At 35.4% G+C, this 22,450-nt stretch overlaps 1 protein-coding gene across 11 annotated transcripts in view; it reads right to left on the reverse strand.

The window, feature by feature from the left end:
- KYNU (kynureninase) overlaps positions 1–22,450 on the reverse strand; it is a 138,977-nt gene that overhangs the window by 72,274 nt on the left and 44,253 nt on the right. For all 11 annotated transcript variants that reach the window (XM_040645311.1, XM_040645329.1, XM_008695868.2 and 8 more), the window contains 5 exons: positions 14,467–14,549; positions 6,638–6,699; positions 5,020–5,091; positions 3,777–3,851; positions 1,317–1,463 (listed from right to left, as the gene is read on the reverse strand). In XM_040645311.1, the coding sequence (XP_040501245.1) occupies positions 1,317–1,463; positions 3,777–3,851; positions 5,020–5,091; positions 6,638–6,699; positions 14,467–14,549 (439 nt within the window). The remainder of the gene's footprint in view (positions 1–1,316; positions 1,464–3,776; positions 3,852–5,019; positions 5,092–6,637; positions 6,700–14,466; positions 14,550–22,450) is intronic.

Genomic DNA, 22,450 nt, shown 5'->3' on the forward strand with positions numbered 1-22,450 from the left:
TGGGTACAGCTATCCCAAATTAACACTTGTGAAAGAGGCTCAGAAAAGTCAGGTAACTTGCCCGAGATCATGTAATAATTAAATGACTTAGCCAAGATTTAAACCTCAGACTGTAATTCCAAAACCCATGGTCGTTCTTATCTTCCTGTCTCACTTCAATGAAGGTTAATGAGACATGCATGTATACTAAGGGGATCAGGGACTGCTGATTACTTGCATATCATTTTAAAATATAATTTTTTATTGACCTCCCTTTATTTTGGTGTTTAACATTTCATGCCTAAATTAAGAAGACATTATCTTTATATCTTTTGTAATGCACCACTTTTCACAGTTATCCATCAAACCAGTTGGAAGTCGTGGTTGAAAATTCCTAGAGACTGCTGATAACGGTGCTAAATTTCTTTTCATTAGTTCTATTCATTAGCTTCAATAACTGAATATATTAACTAGATCTCACACATGTATTAATCCCGTAACTTATTAATGTTCAGAATAAAATTCGATTGTCACCTTTTTAAATGCATTAATTTCATTGCTGAATCAAATAGAACTGTTATTTAAGGATTTTAAATACAAATTGTAGCTGTTGAATATTGTTCCTCTGATTTCTTTTTTTTTCAGGCAAACAAAGACTAAAAACACATTTTTTTTTACAAACATACATAGAGAGACATAATTTCAAAATAGTAAACAATGTATGTGTAACTTGGTAATATGTAGGGAAAAACTCTCGTTACTGGCAGGATCATAATTTCTCAAGAGTCTTAAGAACAAAGTGGCTTTTTAAAAGTACACCATGTAGAACTCAATCTTCTGTTAACTTTATTCCGCATCTCCCTTTCTTCAAGCACCTAAGTTTCGGTGAGAACTGAATTACATTTAGAATGAGCTATAATACGACAAAGTCCCAGAGCTGTGTTTCTAAGAGTCCTAGCATATGCAGTTATTATCCGAAGTATTATATCTCGTGCCTGCTGATGGACTAACTCAGTACCAATGACATCACCTTGCAGGAAGCTCACCTATCTTGCTGATTAGAGGCAAACTTTGGGACAGCAGATGGCAGTGAGGAAGTGAGGCAACAGAAGTGACAGAAAAAGGTTTAAATAGAGATGCCTAATGCGAAAGGGTACAGATTTTTTTTTTTTTTAATGTAAGGCTTACTGGTTTTGTGTTTTTGGTTTTTTTTTTTTACTCTTTAAATAATTTTACACAGACACACACAAAGGTTACTTTGTCAGAAGTGCAGTTAGAGCACTCCTCAGTAGAGTGATGTTTGGGGCAAGGTGGGAAGGAGAAAATGATGTGCCTACCTTTGCTTGTCCAGCTCTTGTGATGGCAGGTATATTAAAGAGCTGTCCACTGTAAAAATGCAGCCCACCGAACAGGATCACTGCAATTGAGTCTCCTTCCTCCTCAATTACTTCAAGGATATCCTCTATTCTCAGTGTTTCTTCGCCCTGAAGTTGAGTCAGGCACAAGTTACATCCAATCCACAACAACAAATTTGTCACTTCATATTTCCCAGTGTAAAATTCACCTTGAGCTCTTGCCCACGTAAGAAAAATCAAAGACGATTTTTTTCAGATTAATGGCTTTCAAAATTCTCGCAAGAGAGCAGCATTTCAGCATGCCTTTTTGTTATTGTAAGAAATGATAACAAAAAGGTACAACAAAGTTTATAAAGTTAAGTCTTTGCAAAACCCTACTTGCTTGCTTTACTCTTCAGTTTTTCAATTAGTCTTTACTATTTGCATCCCCACAAACTGTTTTCTCCTTACTTCCATCCAGTAAAATAACAGAAAGTACAAGTAGTCCATGAAATAGTAAATGGCAAAATTTTCTTGGAAATTACTTCATTTATCAACCTATCACATTGTTTTCCAGGATAAAAGATACACATCTTTTATCTGAGTATAAGCTAACCAATATTTTCTGTTATCTTAAGAGTAAACTCTCCTCCACACTGATCTAAAGATCAAGCTCCAAAAATGAAGAGAAATACCAATAAAACTTAATAGTATCAAGGTTAGTTTTTTTCCACTTCTCCCAGCTAAGACTAACAATAGGTTACTTATTGGAAATTCTGAGTGAATTTAGATTTGGTCTTGCAAACAACTTGAACAAAAAGAAATCAGCTAAATACAAAGTATCTACTTGTATTCTATCATTCTTATCCATTTATAAAGCTTTTATTAATTTTCTCCAGTGCTAAATCTGACATAATTTTTTAGGTCAAAGCATCATTAACTGCATTAGTATTTGGGGGAAGTTCATTAAGGTATTCAAAAATTTCCTCCAGTTATTTTTAATTTTTGGTAATTCTCGCTATTTATCAATTACTGTGTCCCATGTCAGACACATATATATCACAAATATAACACATATTTCAGTTTCTACTAGAAGTTAGGAACTTCTTTACAGAATTGAAATCTATAAAAACAGTACCGATACTGAGATCTCTAAATTGTTAACTGATGTCTATTTTATATGCAAAGAGAAGGATTTCAGTAATTCTAAGACAAATTCTAAGTAAAATAAATAACATGGTAATCCAGAACTCTTTTTCTTAAAAGAATCTAAAATGATTTGTCCACCAATCATTTCAAAGAGAATAAGATAAACTATTATGCACACTAATTATTTATTTAAAGAATCAGTATAAAGCAAATAAGAAATGTCTTTCTTAATGGTAGAATATGGTTCTGATGTTGACCTGCTCTAATCTAGTAATGCTGAAGAATGCTCCCAAGATTATGATTAACTCATGAGGTTCCACAACACTTACCTCTTTCAACATTAAAACTTCTGATAAATTAGTGGCTATCTTCATTTTTGCTGGAAATTAGCAATTTATATATGATGTATGAAATAGATATCCTGTCACAGGTATGAGAACTTTCTATTCCATTAATTGCTTGTATGTCGGCAAAGAACTAAATGGAGTAGATTTTAATTTCTCAAAGTATTTTGGGTTGAAAGAAGTCATTGTTCAAACATTGGCTTAACAGCCTGGGAGCATCATTTGTGAAACCCACAATATATTCTGTGTGGATCTCTTGGTGCCAAATTATACAAGCTGCAGGGTTTATACGTCAAAGTCTGTACAACTTGGCCTTACATCTCTATTAATGTAAAGTGCACAGTATTTGAGGTCTTGAACATGTCAGGCCTGATTAGATGTTTCGTTTGTTACCTGTTTAAATATGAAGGAATCTCAGAGAGATAAAGTAACTTTCTCAAAGTCCCTTACCCAGTAAGTTGGTGGGCCTGGGATTTCTGTGGGTGTGTTAGCCAGGTACGAAAGCCCAAGCTGTTTCCACTACACCACATCCCTTTCTACACCCCCACCCCATCCAAGCACAAAGGAAAACACTTGATACTTAGATTAAAAAGAGGTATAAAAGATAGGCATCATTCAGTTTCAACAAATATTTAAAGGCATCCAAAGGCAATGGTATTTGAAACTGAAAATGAGATATGCAATTTGCCATCCTTTTCCACCCCACTGAAGAGTATGGCAAATTCCAGTGGTATTCATAGGAAAAGAGTTTGCTTGTAATATGACTATCCCTTGAAAAATAAAAATAAATATGTTTTTGAGCTAATTCTCCATTTTAAGTAAAATAAGCTAGCAGTAACAGAAGTATTAAGTCTTTTATACTTTCTTGAAAGTTCCATTGAAGTAATGGAGATAATAAACTTTTGAGGAAAATGAAGGAAAAAATCAATACTAAATAGGAACATAGTATTTATTTCTCTTTCTCATATACCTCTCTTGGCTTTATTATCCGCATACTTTTCTCAATGTTAAGTCCATGAAGTTGAAGCTGGGACTCAATAGCATACTGGAAAAGAAGAATGTTTATTAAATCAAGTCCAATGCACAGAAGTACATTGAAATAACTCCGAAGAGATAATAAAATAACAATAAAAGCATATTATTACTTTAAATCTAAGGTCAAGATTAAAAGTGACTGAACAGAATACACCAGAAAAGAACTGCTTAATATAATTTATATGCAGGAATCTGAACATTCCTTGAAACACTGTATTTTAGAAATGGATGGAAGCATGGGGGTCATCTAGACTTTAGGGAGTTCTATGAGATTTGTAGAAGATATTAAATCACCCAACTTTAAGTCAAAACCAGAGTTTACAGAGTAACCAGAGTCAGTAGTGTGGACTTACTGCACTTGAACTAACTTATAGGAAGCACTTACCCTAAAAAGAGTAAGCTAGTAAAAGGAACAAACATCAGAAAGTTCCCTTCACTGAGAATACAAATTATGAATGGGAGCAGGAAATTATAGGACCCTGAATTTTTTCTCAATATTAGGGTTTTGATCCTTTTTAGTAAAGTAATGGCTATTAATTTGGATATAATTAAATGACTTAAAATTACAAGATGTATATTATAACAGTTAATAGTGATAATAGAAAGACAAATCAAATTTCTAACTCTAAAACTGAAATATGCAATATTCTTTTATCCATGTCTATGTCTGGAACAATCAAATTTCTTAAAGAAGCAAGATTTAATGAACCACAAGAGATATTTTTAATCCCTAAAAAATATTTTTTCAATAATAAAGCACCCGTAATTATGCTAGCATGCTATGGACAAATAGAAGTTTTATCCCTATTCTATGTAGCCAAAGGGTTAAGCACTGGGTATATGTATTGATTTGATTTCATAAAATAAAACAGCAACAAGAATTAATAAAACATTTATAACTGCACTTGATTTAAACCAGCGGTTCGCTCAATGTTTTTAAAAAGACTAATAAATCAATGTTCCTATTCAATCTTTCCTCCCTTAACACGTTTTACTTGAACAAAAGAAATAAAGCTACAATCTATATTTTTAAAATGCCTAATCAAAAGCATTTGACAGATCTATTTATTGTAAGGTTACGTGGAAAAGACTAGAGAATAAACTATTCAACACAGGCAAATGGTGTGCTCCTCTAGGAAGAGGAGAAAGAATATAAATATAATTTGAAGAATCCTTACATGATCTGAAGGAAAGGCTTTGGCTTCCAGAAGAATTTTATACCGTTTTGGTGTAGGCTTAAAAAAGGATAACTGCAATGAAATGGATTTATTGAGAAAAGCATTAGTACACGATTTATACATTTGTTCAGTTTATACCATACTTTCATTTTATAATCTCCAGCATTTTAGAGGCATGACTCAATTACACATCTAGGTGTCTGTCAAGGGTTCCTTTTCCAATTAGCCTTATTTCTAATGAATTATAAAATAAAAGAAGGTATTGGCTCATTACATTTATCAATGGAAAAGCAAATTTGGGAGACAACATGAATGAGATAAAAACAAATTCTCAAACTTTACTTAAATTTTAATTGAAAGGTTATCTTCCCAATGCCTTTAATGGTAATTTCTCTATTATAAGACTGAAATATCATGTTCTATATAAACTTTATTTATATTGATTTATCTCATAGAGCCGATTTGTTTTCTGGTACATAGTATTTCCTCTGCCTTATTATTTTATGGGATTTTATTTTAGGTCCAAGTGAAATGGCTTCAAACCTAACATGAAACATCTGACATTTCTAGAGGCACCAGGGAGGAGTAGTTTATTTGTTCAGGGGAGACCTTCCTCCCCCCCGCCCACCCCGACAGTTCCTAGAGAATAACCACTGACTGACAACAGTAACAATGAAACGATCGCTACGGCTGACTCAGTGTTGATCACTGGTCAGCGTGCCAAAGCAATTTTCACATATTGTTACATTTCACCCTTGTATAATACCTATCAAGTAAGTATTCTTGTCCTCATTTTTACAAGGGAGAAAATGAAGATGTAGAAATCTTGTCCACAGTCAGACATTAAGTAACTTATCTAGGAATCAACACCTGAGGTGTCTGAACTTAAAACAATGCTATTTACAACCATGTTTAACATACTCCATGAATGTGTTCCCTTAGATATTTAACAATCATTTCTTCATATTAATACAGTCATTGTGTGCTTTGGTCAGTAGACATGCTTCCAAAAACTCACTTTAAAATGAAATAAATTTTTTTCAAAGCATCAAGCAGTTACTACAGGCACCATATTCCAAATCAAGAATATATTTGACATTTTAAGATATACGTATTTATGAAGTACTTAGGAAGTAGGAAGCACTTTAAATACACTAACTCATTTAAGGTATTAGATCCCTATTCTCCAGTTTAGTTCTACTTTCTAATTCTTTTTTAACCTACTCCCTCAAAATTATAAGGACATAACTGATCCTGAGTCCCACCCTGCTGAAGTCCAGCTTACTGGAAAACTCTCTCTGAAAAGCTCCGTGTTTGCTGGCATTTGTACATCATTGTTTTGTGTGCTTGCAAGCAGTTTTGCTTTTAACCCACTGTGACTTCTATTCCTTATGTTCTGAGATAAGAACCATTCATTATTCTAAAGCTCTTTGCAAGAGTCAACTCTCCCATGATTATGAAGAAGCCTTTCTATCCAGCATTTCCTGGTAAAAATGAAAATAACCTCACAACTTATTTTTAAATAAGTAAACCACCAGACGCTCATGAATTAAAGATAGAAAAATGTCAGATTCTACAAATGAGTGTATACTAAACATTGGTGGGAAAGGATACTTACCAGTAGAAGATGTAAATTAACAGTCAAACCATTCATTAGGGCTATTTCTTTCTCATTGGCTCCTGTGAAGTAAACATATCATAATTTAGATTTTTCTATTAGTGCTGAAGTTACTTGGAAAAACAAAGTAGGGAGACTTCAGTCCTTCATCCTTAATGCTTTTAGAGATAAGGACATATCTGATGTGTCATCACAAAGAAATGGAAGTTTTCCCACTTGACTTATTTTATCAAACGATATCTGGTCCCACATGCACACAGCTAGCTAAAATTATACTTGCTTTTTAATATAGTAAATAATAGCAACAAAATAATGAAGCATTTGCTTTTTCCTGTAAACTAAAAATGATTTATCCTATTATCAGGTAGTTTGCCAAATTCCCACAGAGTACATTTTTGTGGTTTAAGTGTATCTCAAAAGAAAGCAGGGCCAATCACATTTTTAAAGCTGGTTTGTTTGTAATATCCAATTAAAATGCACCTTTAATAAAAGAGAGCTAATTTGCCAAACGTAATTCACTGTTATTACAGTGAGATATATTAATAGTTTATAAGACAAAAGAGCTAGAAAGCAAAACACAAAGACTTAAATAGCTCTGGGATTTATTCATACACACTGAGATGCAAGATAATTAATACAGATAGGTATTATCTGATGGAGAACACATGCAAAACTAAGCTATCCACTACACAATCATAATCTGATCTAATTCTCAGTATTGAGGGCTTGAGCACTAGAAACAGACTCAAAGCACACATTGGATACTTAAGAACTCAGGGTACGACGACGATAATACTTAGGTATTTTTAGTTCTTACAGTGTCTCTTAAAAGCAATTAGACCTGTATAGTAGGAAAATCTCTTTATCACTGAGAAAAAATGGGTTTTGTGCCATTGTTTGTAAAGCTGTATGAGGCAACAGAGAAAATGTGTAATACAAGTCCTGTATTTCATATCCAAAGAGATACTTCTATTAGAGTTCCATTTTAGAAGAGGAGACAGTAAGTAAAATAATTAATCTAATTTACAGATAGATTTCAGGATAAGTTCACTTGAGGGCAGGCCACTCAAGTAAGTGTATAACTCAGGAATTTATATTTCAACACAGACATGTAGTCAAGAAAAACATTTCACAGATGGATTTCTCCATTTGATGTGCAATGTTGGTAAACAGTTGGTTAGAAGCTGTATCTCTGGTCCTTGCAAGGTGAACAGTGTCAAAGTCAAAGCGCAGTGACACCAATCTCATTCTACATTCCCAGCACTAAACAGAATTTGTCCTAGACCTCCAAGATAGATATGAATATGATAACCTTATGTTGCATACGGTGGCATATGTCTTCTCCTACAATACAAAAATCTTTTGGAAATATGCAAAAGAAATGGTGCCAGCTTTACTATATTTATTTCTTTGAATTCTGGTATGAATTCTTACTGTTATTTCTAAAACAAAACATTATCTAAGACATCTAATCTAGTATTATCCTTAAATCCCTATTAGCTATTTACATGCATCTTTTCTGAGAACCAAGTATTTTGGTAGAGAAAGCGAAAAGAGAAAAGGGAAAGGAATTTTATAAAGAGAGCAGCATTCATAGAAAGAGAAGCATTTGAAGGAATGTAAGGAGAAGAGAAAAGAATTCATATGTTAGATACCACAGAATGAAAACAAAGAACTAGAAGACGCAGGAAGGGAAGGAGACTTTCTAATGAAGGTTAGACATCCTATTTTGGCTTAGCAATTGCATTCTGATTAAAGTAACTGTAGATTCCTTGAAAATTTTAATCCTCCAAACAATACAGTATTCATTTTGGATCACCTAAAATTTTTCTTGCGAAGAATTTAATGAACCAGATGTGGCAGGCTCAATTAATGTAGTCAGACACTTGACCCCGTGGAACCTACTGCCTCACTTGGGTGGCATACTAACACCCGGATCAATTCTTTGTAAATAACCCCTCACTGACTTGAGTAATTTGTCTGCCACCGTGCACAAAAATTATCTCATCTTAGGACACTCCAAATTCAGCCGCGCACTTCACAAAATGCTCTCCTCACCTGCCACTGAACTTTGTGAAGGAGACGGTCCGTCTATTTAATGTGTGTGCACACTTAATGTGTGTGCACACGTACACAGGTGTGTCTGAGGACGGTGCAGCTCTTAAAGTTGCGGAACATGAACGCACATTTCAAATAGAACCTAAAGGCACTAAAGAATCAAGGGTTCCTAACACCAAAGCATCACAAATCAGACTGGTGTTTGGCATACTTCTAAAGGAAAATTTACCTATTTGACCTATCTCTTTTGGTTCAAATTGCATTTCTGAAACCAACACTTGTTCTTCTAAGATAGTTCAGTACCATCAGCACTCCATAATAATAATAAAAAAAAATTAAGCAAACTGAAATTCTTTCGAGTTGCTTTTCTTTGTTCTTTTTCTTTTTCCTTACAGCTTTTTTTGAATTGCTGTTGAAACATGAAGAACTCCAAGTATTGCAGGGCAAAAATTTTTAAAAACTTCCTGAATGCTTATCAGGATTTGAAAGTCTTCACTTTAGAAGATCATCTACAATTCACTGCAGTAAATGTCAAGATTTGAATCACTTCATCCAAGATGGGTATGAGCCAGGGTTCTCATCTGTGGAGTGCTTTCTTGCTTGTTTATTTATTGAAAATAATGTTTTGCTTTCCCAGACTGTGTAACTTAGTTAAATGCAAGCACCGCCTTCTTACCTCAATGCCTGGCCTGTGAATGTTTATTGAGTCCTTACTATGTGCCAATACTTCTAAATATGTGACTTGTATTTTTTCACATATTCTTCACAGTCACACACTACATATCTACTTTAATTGTCCATATTCGTCAATGAGGAAACTGGCATCCAAAGAGATGAACTAATTCACCCTAAGTCTCATAGATAGAAAGTAAGACAAAATCTTAACCCTCTCTTAGGAGGAAAAAAAAGATTAATATCTTTGTTTCAGATTACACTGGGAAATGTTGTCTACATTATCCACTCCCTGTAAATCAAATATAGGAGACCCATTTTCATTACCAACATTCCTCTGCATCTTTCTTATTTTACTTTAATTTCAAATATTTTGCCAAGAGAAAATGACAGGGCCCCAAGCTGCTCAGTGTTTAATAAGAGGATTCGTGATGGATCTCCTCACTGCCAACCATGTTCTGTATAAGTGATTAAGCAGATGCAAATGCTATTGTGGATTTGCTTGTAAGGGTTGTAATCAAGCTAAGTCTGAGAACTTTCCACTCTGTCTTTCAGGTACTAAATTCCTGCGGCCTCCAGAGGTGGCTGGCTGGTGATGGTTGAGGATTCGTAACTGGAGACAGCTTCTAGGGCTTACTCAGTCAACCACAAGTTTCATAAAGCAAACTTATGTCCACATTACAACATTTTATAAGCTGAAATGCATGTATCTAGCCCGTTGTGATTTTTATGTACCCAGGGAGAAGTAGGCTTAATAATAATACTAATAATATTCTTCAGCAATTCTATTTCTAGCAACTTGATAATATGACATTAATTATAAGGGAAAGTTACTCCATGTTTTGAGGAATTGTTGGCTCTATGTAAAATGTTTTATTAACAGTTTTTCTTCTCATCTGAAATTGAAATTCTTTTCTACGTCTCTGAAAAAATACAGCTGCTCATGTCTCCTCCTCCTCTCTGTCCACTCTACCAATTTGTACACATAATAATTTTTATTATCCTCCTGTTACTTCTTTTTGGGAAACTTTATGGTGAAATAAAGGCTATGGTTTTAAGAACATGGAAGATTCAATCCCTGCCCCAAATATACAATGTGTCTGTTTGCTCATGACACATTTGCATAGCTTGCAGGTAGCAAAAATAAATTTGACTTCTGCTGCTTTTTATCGTACTTACACATAATTATTTTAATTATTTCATGATTTATGCAGCCTCTACTTCCAAGCAGGATTTAAGGTTTCTTGGGTTACAAAGTGAGGAAGAACGATAAAAAATAGCAATAGAGTACAACGTATGCAGATGAGAAACAAATAGAAATCGTTATATGTTTTTGCTACTTCCAATTCAATAAAATTTTCTCAGAATTTCCTAGTGATCCAGGCAAAAAGGGAATGTGGGTGGGATTTGCAACAAATGAGATAAATAAAAATATACTTAAAAACACTTTCTAAAATAATCTATACCTAATAAAACAGAGTGAACTTTTTCGATATTCACCTTGACTTAAGAACAATTTCTCTATTATACAGAATTTAAAAAGTAAAGAAATTTGGGGGCGCCTGCGTGGCACAGTCGTTAAGCGTCTGCCTTCGGCTCAGGGCATGATCCCGGCGTTATGGGATCGAGCCCCACATCGGGCTCCTCTGCTAGGAGCCTGCTTCTTCCTCTCCCACTCCCCCTGCTTGTGTTCCCTCTCTTGTTGGCTGTCTCTCTCTCTCTCTGTCAAATAAATAAATAAAAAATCTTTAAAAAAAAAAAAGTAAAGAAATTTGGGAGATAATAGTTACTGACTTTTGTTTTTTAAAGGATAAAGTTTTTAAAATATTGTTTCTAATATAGTTTGTAGACACTGTCAATTCACATTCTTTGGTCAACAAAAAAATAGCACAAATATTTCTTCTTATAAACCATGAATTGTAAAGAACAGACATTCACTAAAATCAGAATTAAATTAAAAACTGCCTTCATTCACTGACAACATTTTAAATGAAATATAATGTATTTATCATAAATGACTTGAGACTTTGGAAAGACTACCTTAAATAAATTATATGCTTCTTGTTACTTATGATACATAATAATTATGATACATATAGTAAACAAAACGCATATTGTTTTTTGAGCTTCATGTCTATGAAAGTAACAATGCTAATTTCAATAAGAAATTGGTATCTTTTATATCCTATATCATTAAGATCAAATGTCTGTACTTTAATTAATACAACATTCAGGACAAAACCACAAAAAAACAATGAAGTTTGTCCCGTATGCGTGATAACTTAGTATGGTATTTTAAAGACAGAAAAATCCCCAACGCTAGACTTGATAAACATATACTTTTTAGTTTTTTAGTAAGTTCAATCCTTTTACTTTTCTAAATAAATTTGACTAGTGGGTTTTTTTTTTTTCATTTTCCTTAGCAATTGCAATGAGAGATGCCTCGTTTGAAATTTCAGTGATGGTTGTGACGTACTTGCTGGGCAAATAAAATACTTGCGCATTTAGTAAGTTGCAATAAAGCTATAAACTTTTAAATGGTCAAAGGAAATCTTTTTGCAGGGTTTACTGGCTTCATAAATAAATCTCACAAAATAATATCACCTTCCCACTTCCCTGGCCTATATATAAACATCCTACCTCCTTTTTTAGAGGATGATAAATATTAAGCACAAAATAACAGGATTAGTATGCAGTTTATGTTCTGAACGCAAACCTAGCAAGGAAACAAAAATAATCCACAGCTAAGGAAAACATGTATATGCTGAGGTCAAATTAATCCAGATTTTTTTTCAGGTCTTTTATTCAAATGTTAGACATCTGAATGAATAATTAGCTTCTGAAAAATGAAAACAAATGGAAGCATTATTAAACAACTTTTTAACACACCCTTAAATACAATCCGGGATTCTTCGGGTGATAGTTTCCTCCATCAGAATATACACAGTCCTCTAGATAATGCTGACACCTGATCAAGTGCTCTGTATTCCCACGAACTTGACTAATCTGGTAGGAGATGTTAGGTTTTCACCTTTACCTGCCCTGACTGACCGATACGCTGGCCTTGGGTTCAGCCTCAGGCATTCAGAACTGTGCAGAATCCCCTGGGGCTCCTTGCGAGGGGCTGGACGCAGGCTCTGCACACTCAGCCTGGCTTCATGTGCTGCCCAAAAAAACTGTGCTTCCAGGCTTCCAACTGCTCCTTTCTTTAGCAATGGCAGTATTTCTGGTCTGCAGAGATTTCTATTGAATTTTTTTTTTATTTTTTTTTTTTTAGTGTTGCTGTATGTTTGTTATCTAATGTTTTTCCTGTCATCACTATGTGTTTGGAATAGAAGGGATCACTTTTGGCTTGTACTTAAATCTGTTATTTTAAACTAGAAGTCAGTATTCTGATCCTATAATATAAACACACGAAATGGAAATGTATATAGTGTAATGATTACTCAGTAATAGCTAGTAGGAAATGGAACTTGCTTTTGCCTGCGACCTATTTTTAACTTTTTGAATAGGTAACACATTCCTATGGTTCATAAACTAAAAATAGATTTTCCTTACAAGTCTGGTACTTTGGGCTATATCACACATGAGTGTGTTTTCCACTGTGCATGTGGTGGGGTTTGTTGTAAGGGGACCCTACTGAGCCATTGTACTGGGAAAACTCACGTCAAAATTTTTAGGTTGTCCAAATATCAGAGAGAAGACTGTTCCAGTTTCCTGCATAGATACTGGATACTAAATTAGAACAGAAGTGGATAAACATCCATTTAATTCTTTTGTTTTTGCCAAGGAATACATTATAGACTAAACTGTGTCCTGCTGAAATTCTTATGTTAACATAAGTCCTAACCCCCAATGTGAGCGTATTTGGAGAGAGGGCGTATAGGAGGTAAAAATGGTTAAATGAAGTTATAAGGGTGAGGTTTTAATCCAAAAGGACTGGTGCCTTTTTCAGAAGAGAGACACCAGAGTTCTCTTGGTCTCTGAGTGTGCACAGAGGAAAGGTCAGGTGAGGACATGAAGCCAGCCATGTACAACTGAGAAAGAGAGTCCAATCAGAAAACCACCCTCGGATCTCGGACTTCTGGCCTCCATCCAGAACCGTGAGCAAACGTCTGTTGTTGAAGCCACCCAGTCTGTGGTATTTAGTTATGACAGCCTGAGCAGACTAATATAGTATACATATCCTCCCTTGGGAGCCTTCTCCCTTCTCCTGAGACTCACCCAGTCATCTGGGGAGGAGGATTCACCTGGCAGCGAAGAATGGGCAAAGGGAGCTGGCATTCTAAATGAATTTTAAACAGACCTTCAACACATCTCTCGTTATTCCCATTTTATTCCCACATTCGAGCAAGGCTTATTGTAATTATTGAAGATTTTGCAGTGTAAAGCGGGTGGCTTTCCATTTTTTTCCATTGGGAGATGAAGATTTGGTTTACTTTTTTTTTTTTTTTTAACAAAGGAATTACCACGTATCCATTTGCTATCCAACTCCCAAAATGTTGCTATCATCTCCTTTGCTCTACTTGTTCTTTGGGATTTACACTTTTTTTATTTTTTAAATTCCACTAAGAGTTGTTTAGTGAGAATTCAGAGAGAAAAAAAAAAAAAGAGTCCTTAAATGCTTATATTCAGTCCCCTCCATCATTAATTGGAAATTACCTCTCTTTTGAAGCACTGATGCCAATGATTTTTTTTTATTTCTCTGTGTTACATGATTATATGTATATATTAATTTTACATTTTACGGGTATCTTCCTGTAATGGGAGTCCCATGAGGATATCCCATGGGATAAAGATGATGAGGATTCTTGCTATTTTACTTACTCACCATTTTATCCTCCGTGCCTACACCACAAGTCCTGACAGACACACAGCAGAGTTTCAATAATTGTTTCTGAATAAACACGTATTCCTCAGGTTTTCATGGTTTGTCTATTACTTTAATTCTTTCTGGATATAAGTCCTACTGTTCTCACTCTAATTCCACATTCCCCCAGCTCAACTGATACTGTCTTCTGATCACTGACCAATCTAGGTTCCTATCTAAATGATAATGTTTTTATGACTCTTCTGGAAAAAATCCATTTTGTACTTACCTACAATGTCATTCATAAGGCCTACAATAGTCTCATCTCCTGTGATCCAAGGACGTTTTCCTAGGTCATGACCATAGGCTCCCCTGAAATTGAAAACGGACATAAACACCATTAGGTTTGTGTGTGTGTGTGTGTGTGTGTGTGTGTGTGTGTAATTTTTCATATATCAGCATTAACAACTGGACATTTCTAAATGAATCTTTGTAGTGTTTTAGTAATTATATAAAGTCATTCTTTAAAACCGAAAGTAATACTTGAGAACTCTACTTTTTTAACTTGTCATTTTATTAATTTCTTTAATTTCCTTTTTGTTGGAGGGTAGTGGAGACTGCCTATGTACTACTTCATTATTTTTCTCTATTTTAGAGCCTAAGATGTTATTTTTCTTTATTTTGAAAATTTCAAGACTATCTGAACATTCTACTTGTCTACCTGTAGCACACAGTAGTATCTATACTAAAATGTAGCTACTATATTCTGAGGCTAGAAATTAAAATGATTATAAATTCAGTTTTTAAATATAACTACAATCTGTAAACTAAACCGAAGTATATAAAATGTGACTATATTCGTGATGACATTTTAAGTAGACAGATAAACTTGGCAATAATCAAAGCCAACATTACATCTTGACCTGTTTTCTAACAATTTCATCTACCATATTCCAGCTCAATTTTATTATTCTGGTAAGCCTCCCAACAGGCATAATGGAAAAACGCAAAATAGGTAAGAGAACTTCTGCTCTCAAGAAGTTTCTATTAAATGAGGAAGGAAATACATTTGAAATATAGAAGAAGAAACTGAAACGAAGAATCAAGGTGGGCGTGACTGAATGTGCTGCTGCAAACTTTTGGCAGGAAGCTCTGAATTAATTGTTCTTAATTCCTTAGGAATCCAAAAACTCCCTGAAGTGGGAGAAAGGAATGAGCCTGTATATTTTGTATAGTGCACTGAATCTATACTCTGAAATTCAGTAAGCTGGCAGCAGTGACTGGTAAACCTGCTCTCAGAAGTGAAGGGTGGCAGAATATGTCACCCCAAAATATGTCACTGTGGTATATTGATTATCTTGAGCTATAAACCCTTGAAAAACAGCAAGTACAGAGAGAGGCTGTCTCCGAACTCCCCCATCTGCCTGAAGATAGGTCTTTCAGAAGGAACTCAATTGCCATAAATCACCTTCGCAGGAATTTCATCAAAAGCAAAGACTGAGTCTTGTCACAGGGGAGAAGACTAGAAGTCAACACCACACTCAGATGGGCTTTGTCACAACCTATCCTACCTTTTATCTATTCTTCTAAGGGCTCTTTTATCTTTCCTAAAAATCACTTATTCTCCCCTAGGTGGCCTACATCCTCCTCCCCTTTCCTTATGAAGATAGGATTTAAGTCTGAATTCTAACTCATCGCAGGGAGGGGGACGTCCTTTGTCCCCCATGTATCTCCCGTGTGTACAAGACCTATACGTGCTAATAAACTTGTGCAGTTTTTTTCCCTCTTGCTAATCTGTCTTTTATTACAGGGGTCTCAGCTAAGAACTCAGGAGGGTCTGGGGAAAATTTATTTCCTCTACCCAAGAGAGCAGTGGGGTAATAGGATGAAAGGAGCCCTGCTTTTAGCCTTTGTTGATTTTCATGATGTGAATATCCCCTGTGGTCCATTTCCTGGCATCAACCAAAATCCTTAATATTTAATGACTGGCTTTCATTGCCTGGTCTGAGCCAATTCCAGGTCACCACTGGTTATGAGACTACATGTATTATAAGCTGATGAAGCCTGTAAAAGTAAAATAAATGGTAATATGTACCTTAAAGGATGGCTGTGAAAAATAAGATAACACGTAAAAGAGATTGGCACATAGGACCCCTTTTCTGACTCTTCCCTAATGTAACTCTACTGAGTGGGTATGTGGGGTACAATGCCATTTTTAAACTAATATTTTGATTAACGTATAAACTGAGATGAGGGAAGAGGACTTTGAGAATAGAGACTCTAAGAACTAAGGAGGAAGAGAAGGGCAATTGCTAGTTATTATTATTCATATTATTATTAGATAGCCTGCAGCTTGCCTCTTTCTTGACTTCCAGTATAAATGCTAAAGACAAAAATCATTATCATTAAATGGTAGTTAAAGGCAGATACTTGGATCCTTTTTTATTTTAATCACATAGAGCTCCGTGGCCTTGCTGATAGCACAATACATCATTACATTTAGGTAGTAAAATTCTATGTTCTGCCTCAGAGAATTTATGTCTCAGAATAGTAGGCCACCTACTTCTCACTCTGGTGGACACTGTGGTAATAATCTTTAAGAGTATGTTTCTTGCCGCAATGCTGTTGGCATCTCCCCCCACCTTTGAAATACCGCACACACAGTCTGCTTCTTTATTTTTGTTAGTCTACTAGCCTGGGGTAGTGAAATGGATTTAGGAACTTGTTACCCCAATAAACTCAAACTAAAGCAGCCTGTCTTTAGAAAGCCTTGATGTAGATTACAGTGCAGTTTGAAACACATGTATCCGAGTTAAGAAAAAGATTACATTGCTCTCATTCAGAACTGCCTAAAATACTGGCCGCATGGTTGCAATCTTCTTTTACAAGTGCTGCAAAGGAAAGAGCGTGGCAGATAGTTCGCTCACGACCCTGGCATTAATCATTCCCCTGAGTGGGGTGTTCTCTGAGATGTCTACGGAGTGCTATGTGCTCACAAAATTAGATTTCAGCATGTAAAATCGAATGAGGAAGTTAATAGAGGATCCACTTTGAAAGAGGACTCTGCTTTAACCATCCTACAAAATAAAAAGTATCCGGGCTTTCTAAAAGCTCCTTCCTGCCCCCAGCCCCACCCCATAAGGGAATAAATAAGACATCACAGAATCCTTAATATCACTGTTTTTTTTTTTTTTAATCTGTGACCCAGCTGATGATAAACACCACAGATGTTAGGAAAATCTTTGTAATATGTCATACCATGTACTTTCTCATTCATACTGAAGGGCGGCAGACTATGCCACACTAAAATGTGCCTCTTTGGCATTAAAGATTATCTTGAGCTGAAGGCAAGAGAAAAACAGCAAATGTGGGGACAAGCTTCCTCTGAACTTCCCATCTGCCTCAAGACAGGTCCTCCAAAGGAACTCAGCTATCATCAATCCCGCCCCGGGAATTTCATCAGCCAGCGAAGTCCCGGAGAGGAAACTAGAAGTCGACTGCACACCCAGAAGACTGTCAGGAACTATCAGGTCTCCTATCTAGTCTAAGTGCCTTTCACCCTTCCTAAAAAATCATTTATTCTCTTCTAAGTGGCCTACATCCTCCTACCCTGCTCTCATATAAGTTCTCGAATCACACTGATTTTTTTTTTTTTAGTATTCACTCCCCCCATGTCCTCATGCCTATAATATTAATAATTAGTAAGTAGTAATTATTATTTCCTGTTAATCTGTGTGTTGTCAGTTTTTATAGGTCCAGTTGTTAAATGTAGGGGGGTAGAGGAGCATTTTTTCTTCCCAGAATACACTCTATTTTTTTAAAGGAACACATGAACTGAATGAGCCTGCAGTGTCCGTGGGAGCTCTCCTTCCCTTGCTTCCCCAGCACCCTCTCTGCACACACTGTCATGCACGTCAGTCACTGTCTGCTAACCATGCAGTTTGTTCCTAATATGTAATTCAGTGGGCTATTTTCTTCTTAACTAAGCCTACCTAAAGTGTCACACAGGTCTTAGAAGAATCCCTGTAAAGATACAACTGGGTCAAGTTTTTGCTGCTATGAAAAAGAAAGAAAACGATCCATCTAGTAGATATGACAACTCAGAAGACCTAAAATATTGTTGACTGTATCTTAGGGACATAATATACATTTCTCAACTTGTAATGTGCTCTTCGGGATGGATATATCTTTCTCTTTTAGCCAAACTTCCCCACTGTGATTATTAGCCCATGTTATTGTCCTTTAAATAATCTGGGCCATTAATAAATCTGTAATATGTAAATATGTAATATTAAATGTTCTAAAAAAATTCTGGCAGACCCACAGACCCTTATTAATGTTGTTTGTTATTGTTATAGCGCCATTTTGCTGGCAATTAATTATTACATATCAAATGAGTCAAATCACCATAAATTTTTTCTATTTAAGATGTTAAAAGTATCTAAATATTGTTATTTCGCAAAACAAATATAATTCCCCCACGTAAAGTAATCTACTTTAGAAATCACATACAGTTGAAAATAAAAATAAGTGCTTAAAACCCACGGAGTAAGTGCTTTATTTTCATTGCTTTATCTTGAATAGAAGTTCTAGAAGAAATCATTTAGGTCCAAAAATATTTCTAAGTATGCCTCTATTCTTGACTTTCCTCTAGCATAAGTAATCAAAGTTGGTAGCTGTACGAATTATAAAATCGGGCTGCCTTATGGCCAGTGACGGTTTATTTTGTAAATAGGTAGGTAGTATGTCTGTGATAGAACATAAAGATAGAGACACGGACAATAACACCCATGAGCAAAGTGATATTTCCTACCTTATATGGTTTGGATGGCCAGGCAGACTTGTTATCAATATCCCAGATCAGTATCTCACTTATTCAAAGAACTCTCATTTTTGTGTTACTGTTAAGATTATAAATTTCTAATATTATTTTTTCCTGTTAGGCAACTAATTTCAGTTTGCATTAGCATATTTAATAACTGTGTAGCTCTCTTTGACTCAGTCCTTCTTGAAATCTTCCACTGGTCGAGAAGGAAGGAGGGCACCAGACTGGTTTGGGAATCAGCTAAGAAGCAGGGCAGAAGTGGGGCTGGAGAAGGTGAAGAGGCAGAGATGATCAGAGGAACTCACCACAATAATGGGAAGCCCAGATCTAGAAGCAAGCCAAACATGTGCAAGAATATTTAGTACAAAAACAAAAGCAATAGTCAGAAAAGAAAGTCAAGGGACCAACAGCCCACCATAGTGGCAAGAAGATTACTTTCGTGAAGCATGAGAACAAACAGCAGCCTAAGAAAGAAACACTCCTTGATTTAAGGAGACTCTCCGGAAAATACAGCTGCCATTAGCCCACTCACAGATGGGCGGTGACTCAACACCAGGAGGTGCAAATTCAGATGCCATCAATCTCCCTCTCAGGGATCTTCCAGCCAGAAAAGATATGCCTATTATCATCAAAGGAAAAGGTCCAATAGAACTTTCTATACTTCCTATTGAAGCCCTAAAACTGCCCCCTTTGGTTAAACTGGTATATAAACCCTTACCCCTAGGTATTCAGTGAATCACTTTTTGTAGAGTACTTCTGCATGCCCATGAAAGAAACTTCTGTTAATCCATCTCTTATCGATGAATCCACAGGCTCTCAACCAATAGGATGTAAACTGGTAGAGGAAAAGTTTTCCTGCCAACAGAACCTTAGCTGGAAAAGGCCAGAGTAAAATTTTAAGCTAACTATTTAGGACCGAAGAAATAACGAACAAACACTTCTGAGATCAAAGATGGGCAGTGGGATAGGACACATCTCGATTTTGACCTTGCCCTTCAAACATCACTGACATCAACAGGGAGACCGGGGGCGGGGGGTGACATTGGGCGACCACAGATTGAAAGCAAGCAAGAAGACTTAATAAAACAAAGTGAAGACAAAATAAAGCTAACTAGGTACCTAATCTTTTTCTCACAAGTCTTTTAAACGTAGTTTACATTACAATGCTTAAAGCATTAATATGCACCCCTTTTCTGAATCATCTAACGAAAAATGGGTAGAAGGCCTTAAGATTATGTCATTTTCTACTGTCACAAGGTAAAATATAAAACTGAAAGTTAACAACAATAGAAGGGTATTACGACAGAAAGGCACTTTCCTGGAATATAACTGTAAAGTCTTGAAAATAATCACCCGGTCTAATAAAGTAGGGTAATCACAGAGAGATGAATAGGATAGCCGGGCAGCATCTCTTTTAAATACCTGAAGGATAAAAATGCACACCCTCGCTGAATGTCCAAGAGGCAAGGACACTCTCTAAAGTTCAAATTCAATCTAATTCTCTGCTCTCTTTTATATTAAGGGCAAAAATGAATATTAACCATTTTTATTAAGTATGACCCTCATTTTTTAAATACTAAAACCTGCTAGTGCAAAATGCTTCCAAATGTGGTGATATTTATTTTTCAATTTATGCATACAAGTTATGCAGATACAGTTATAACAGGTGTAATAAATTATATAAACCTCTATGATTTTTGCATTGAGTTGAGAATTTATATTCTTAACCACTGAAATTAGAACTTTACAGTGTTATCTGATGCCTGTGGTAGGAATCATTAGCACAGTCAGTGTAAAATAAACTTTAAAAAGAGGTGCTGTTCCCAATATGAAGACCAGTGGCATGAAACTAAAGAAAGAAGATGACACTTAAGAGTTTGAATGAGAGCCAAATATCTCGGTCCGAGTTCTTACCTGATTTAGCTTCATTTTTCTGCATTTTTTTTCTGACCTTCGGGTTTGGCCTCCTCCTCCTCCTACCTATTTTCAGATTCTAATATTCAGCATATATTTTAAAAATATTTCTACTCATTGTTAATATTTTTCTTTTTTTTTTAATTCAAGCATAATTAACATACAGAGTTCATCTGTTTCAGGTGTACAATATAGTGACTCAACAATTCTCTACATTACTCTGTGCTCATCATGGTCAGTGTACTCTAATCCCCTTCACCTGTTGCACCCATCCCCCCACCACTTCCCCTCTGGCAACTATCAGTTTGTTCTCTTTAGTTAAGAGTCTTTTTTGGTCTCTTTTTTTCCTCCAATGTTCATTTGTTTTGTTTCTTAAAATTCCACAAATAAGTAAAATCATATGGTATTTGTCTTTCTCTGACTTATTTCACTTAACATTATACTATCTAGATCCATCCACATTGTTGCAAATGGCAAGATGGCAAGATTTCATTCTTTTTTATGGCTGAGAAATACATATATATATTACTCAGTACACACACACACACACACAGACACACACACACATCTTCTCTATCCATTCATCTATGGATGGACACATGGGTTGCTTCCATATCTTGGCTATTGTACAAAATGCTGTGATAAACATAGGCATGCATACATCTTTTCAAATTAGTGCTTTTGCTTTGTTTGGGAAAATATCCAAGAGTGGAATTACTGGATCATTTAGTAATTCTATTTTAATTTTTTAAGGAACATACTGTTTTCCACAGTGGTTGCACCAGTTTGTACTCCCAGCAGTGCATGAGGGGTCCTTTTTCTCCACATCCTTGCCAACACTTGTTATTTCTTGTGTTTTTTATTTTAGCCATTTGATTTGCATTTCCCTGATGATTAATGATGTTGAGCACCTTTACCTGTGTCTTATTTTTAATATCTTAAATATTTTTAAAAAATTAAATAATGCCAAATTTTTACTAGTTAAAAGTATATTTTTTAATATTTCTAGTTTCAGCTTTATTAGTAACTACTGAGGAAGGCTACAAGCACATAAAATTAAGTTATCTTCCTAAAGGGATTTATAATATGGTTGAGAATATGAAGCTAATGAAAACAGATACCTCTACACTGCCTATTCCCCAGCAGTGATTATTAATACAATGGGCAGTTGGGGAGAGATCATCAGCATGGTTGAGAAGGTTGGGATTAAGGAAGGTAAGCATCCAGAGAAGCAGGGAATGTGGGGGATTTCTTAGGCAGAAGAGTAAAAGTAGAACAGAAGATATGGAGGAAAAAATGGATTTAAGATTTCAGATTCTTGCAGGGTTGAAGAAGCCTGCTTAGCTAAGCCCAAATGGAGCATCTTCTCAATAAATAAACACACTCAGTTTGGGGAGGGCAGTACCTTCTGCTCCACTAACCCTCAACAATTTTTATTTCCTTATTTATAAAAATCAGTGTAAGAACAACTCATGAAAACACTGATTTGAATTCTAAGTTTTAACTCCCTTATTAGCCATTAAATAAATAAAAT

The sequence above is a fragment of the Ursus maritimus genome, unplaced genomic scaffold (assembly GCF_017311325.1).
Source record: "Ursus maritimus isolate PB19 unplaced genomic scaffold, ASM1731132v1 scaffold_1, whole genome shotgun sequence".
NCBI classification, from domain to species: Eukaryota; Metazoa; Chordata; class Mammalia; order Carnivora; family Ursidae; genus Ursus; species Ursus maritimus.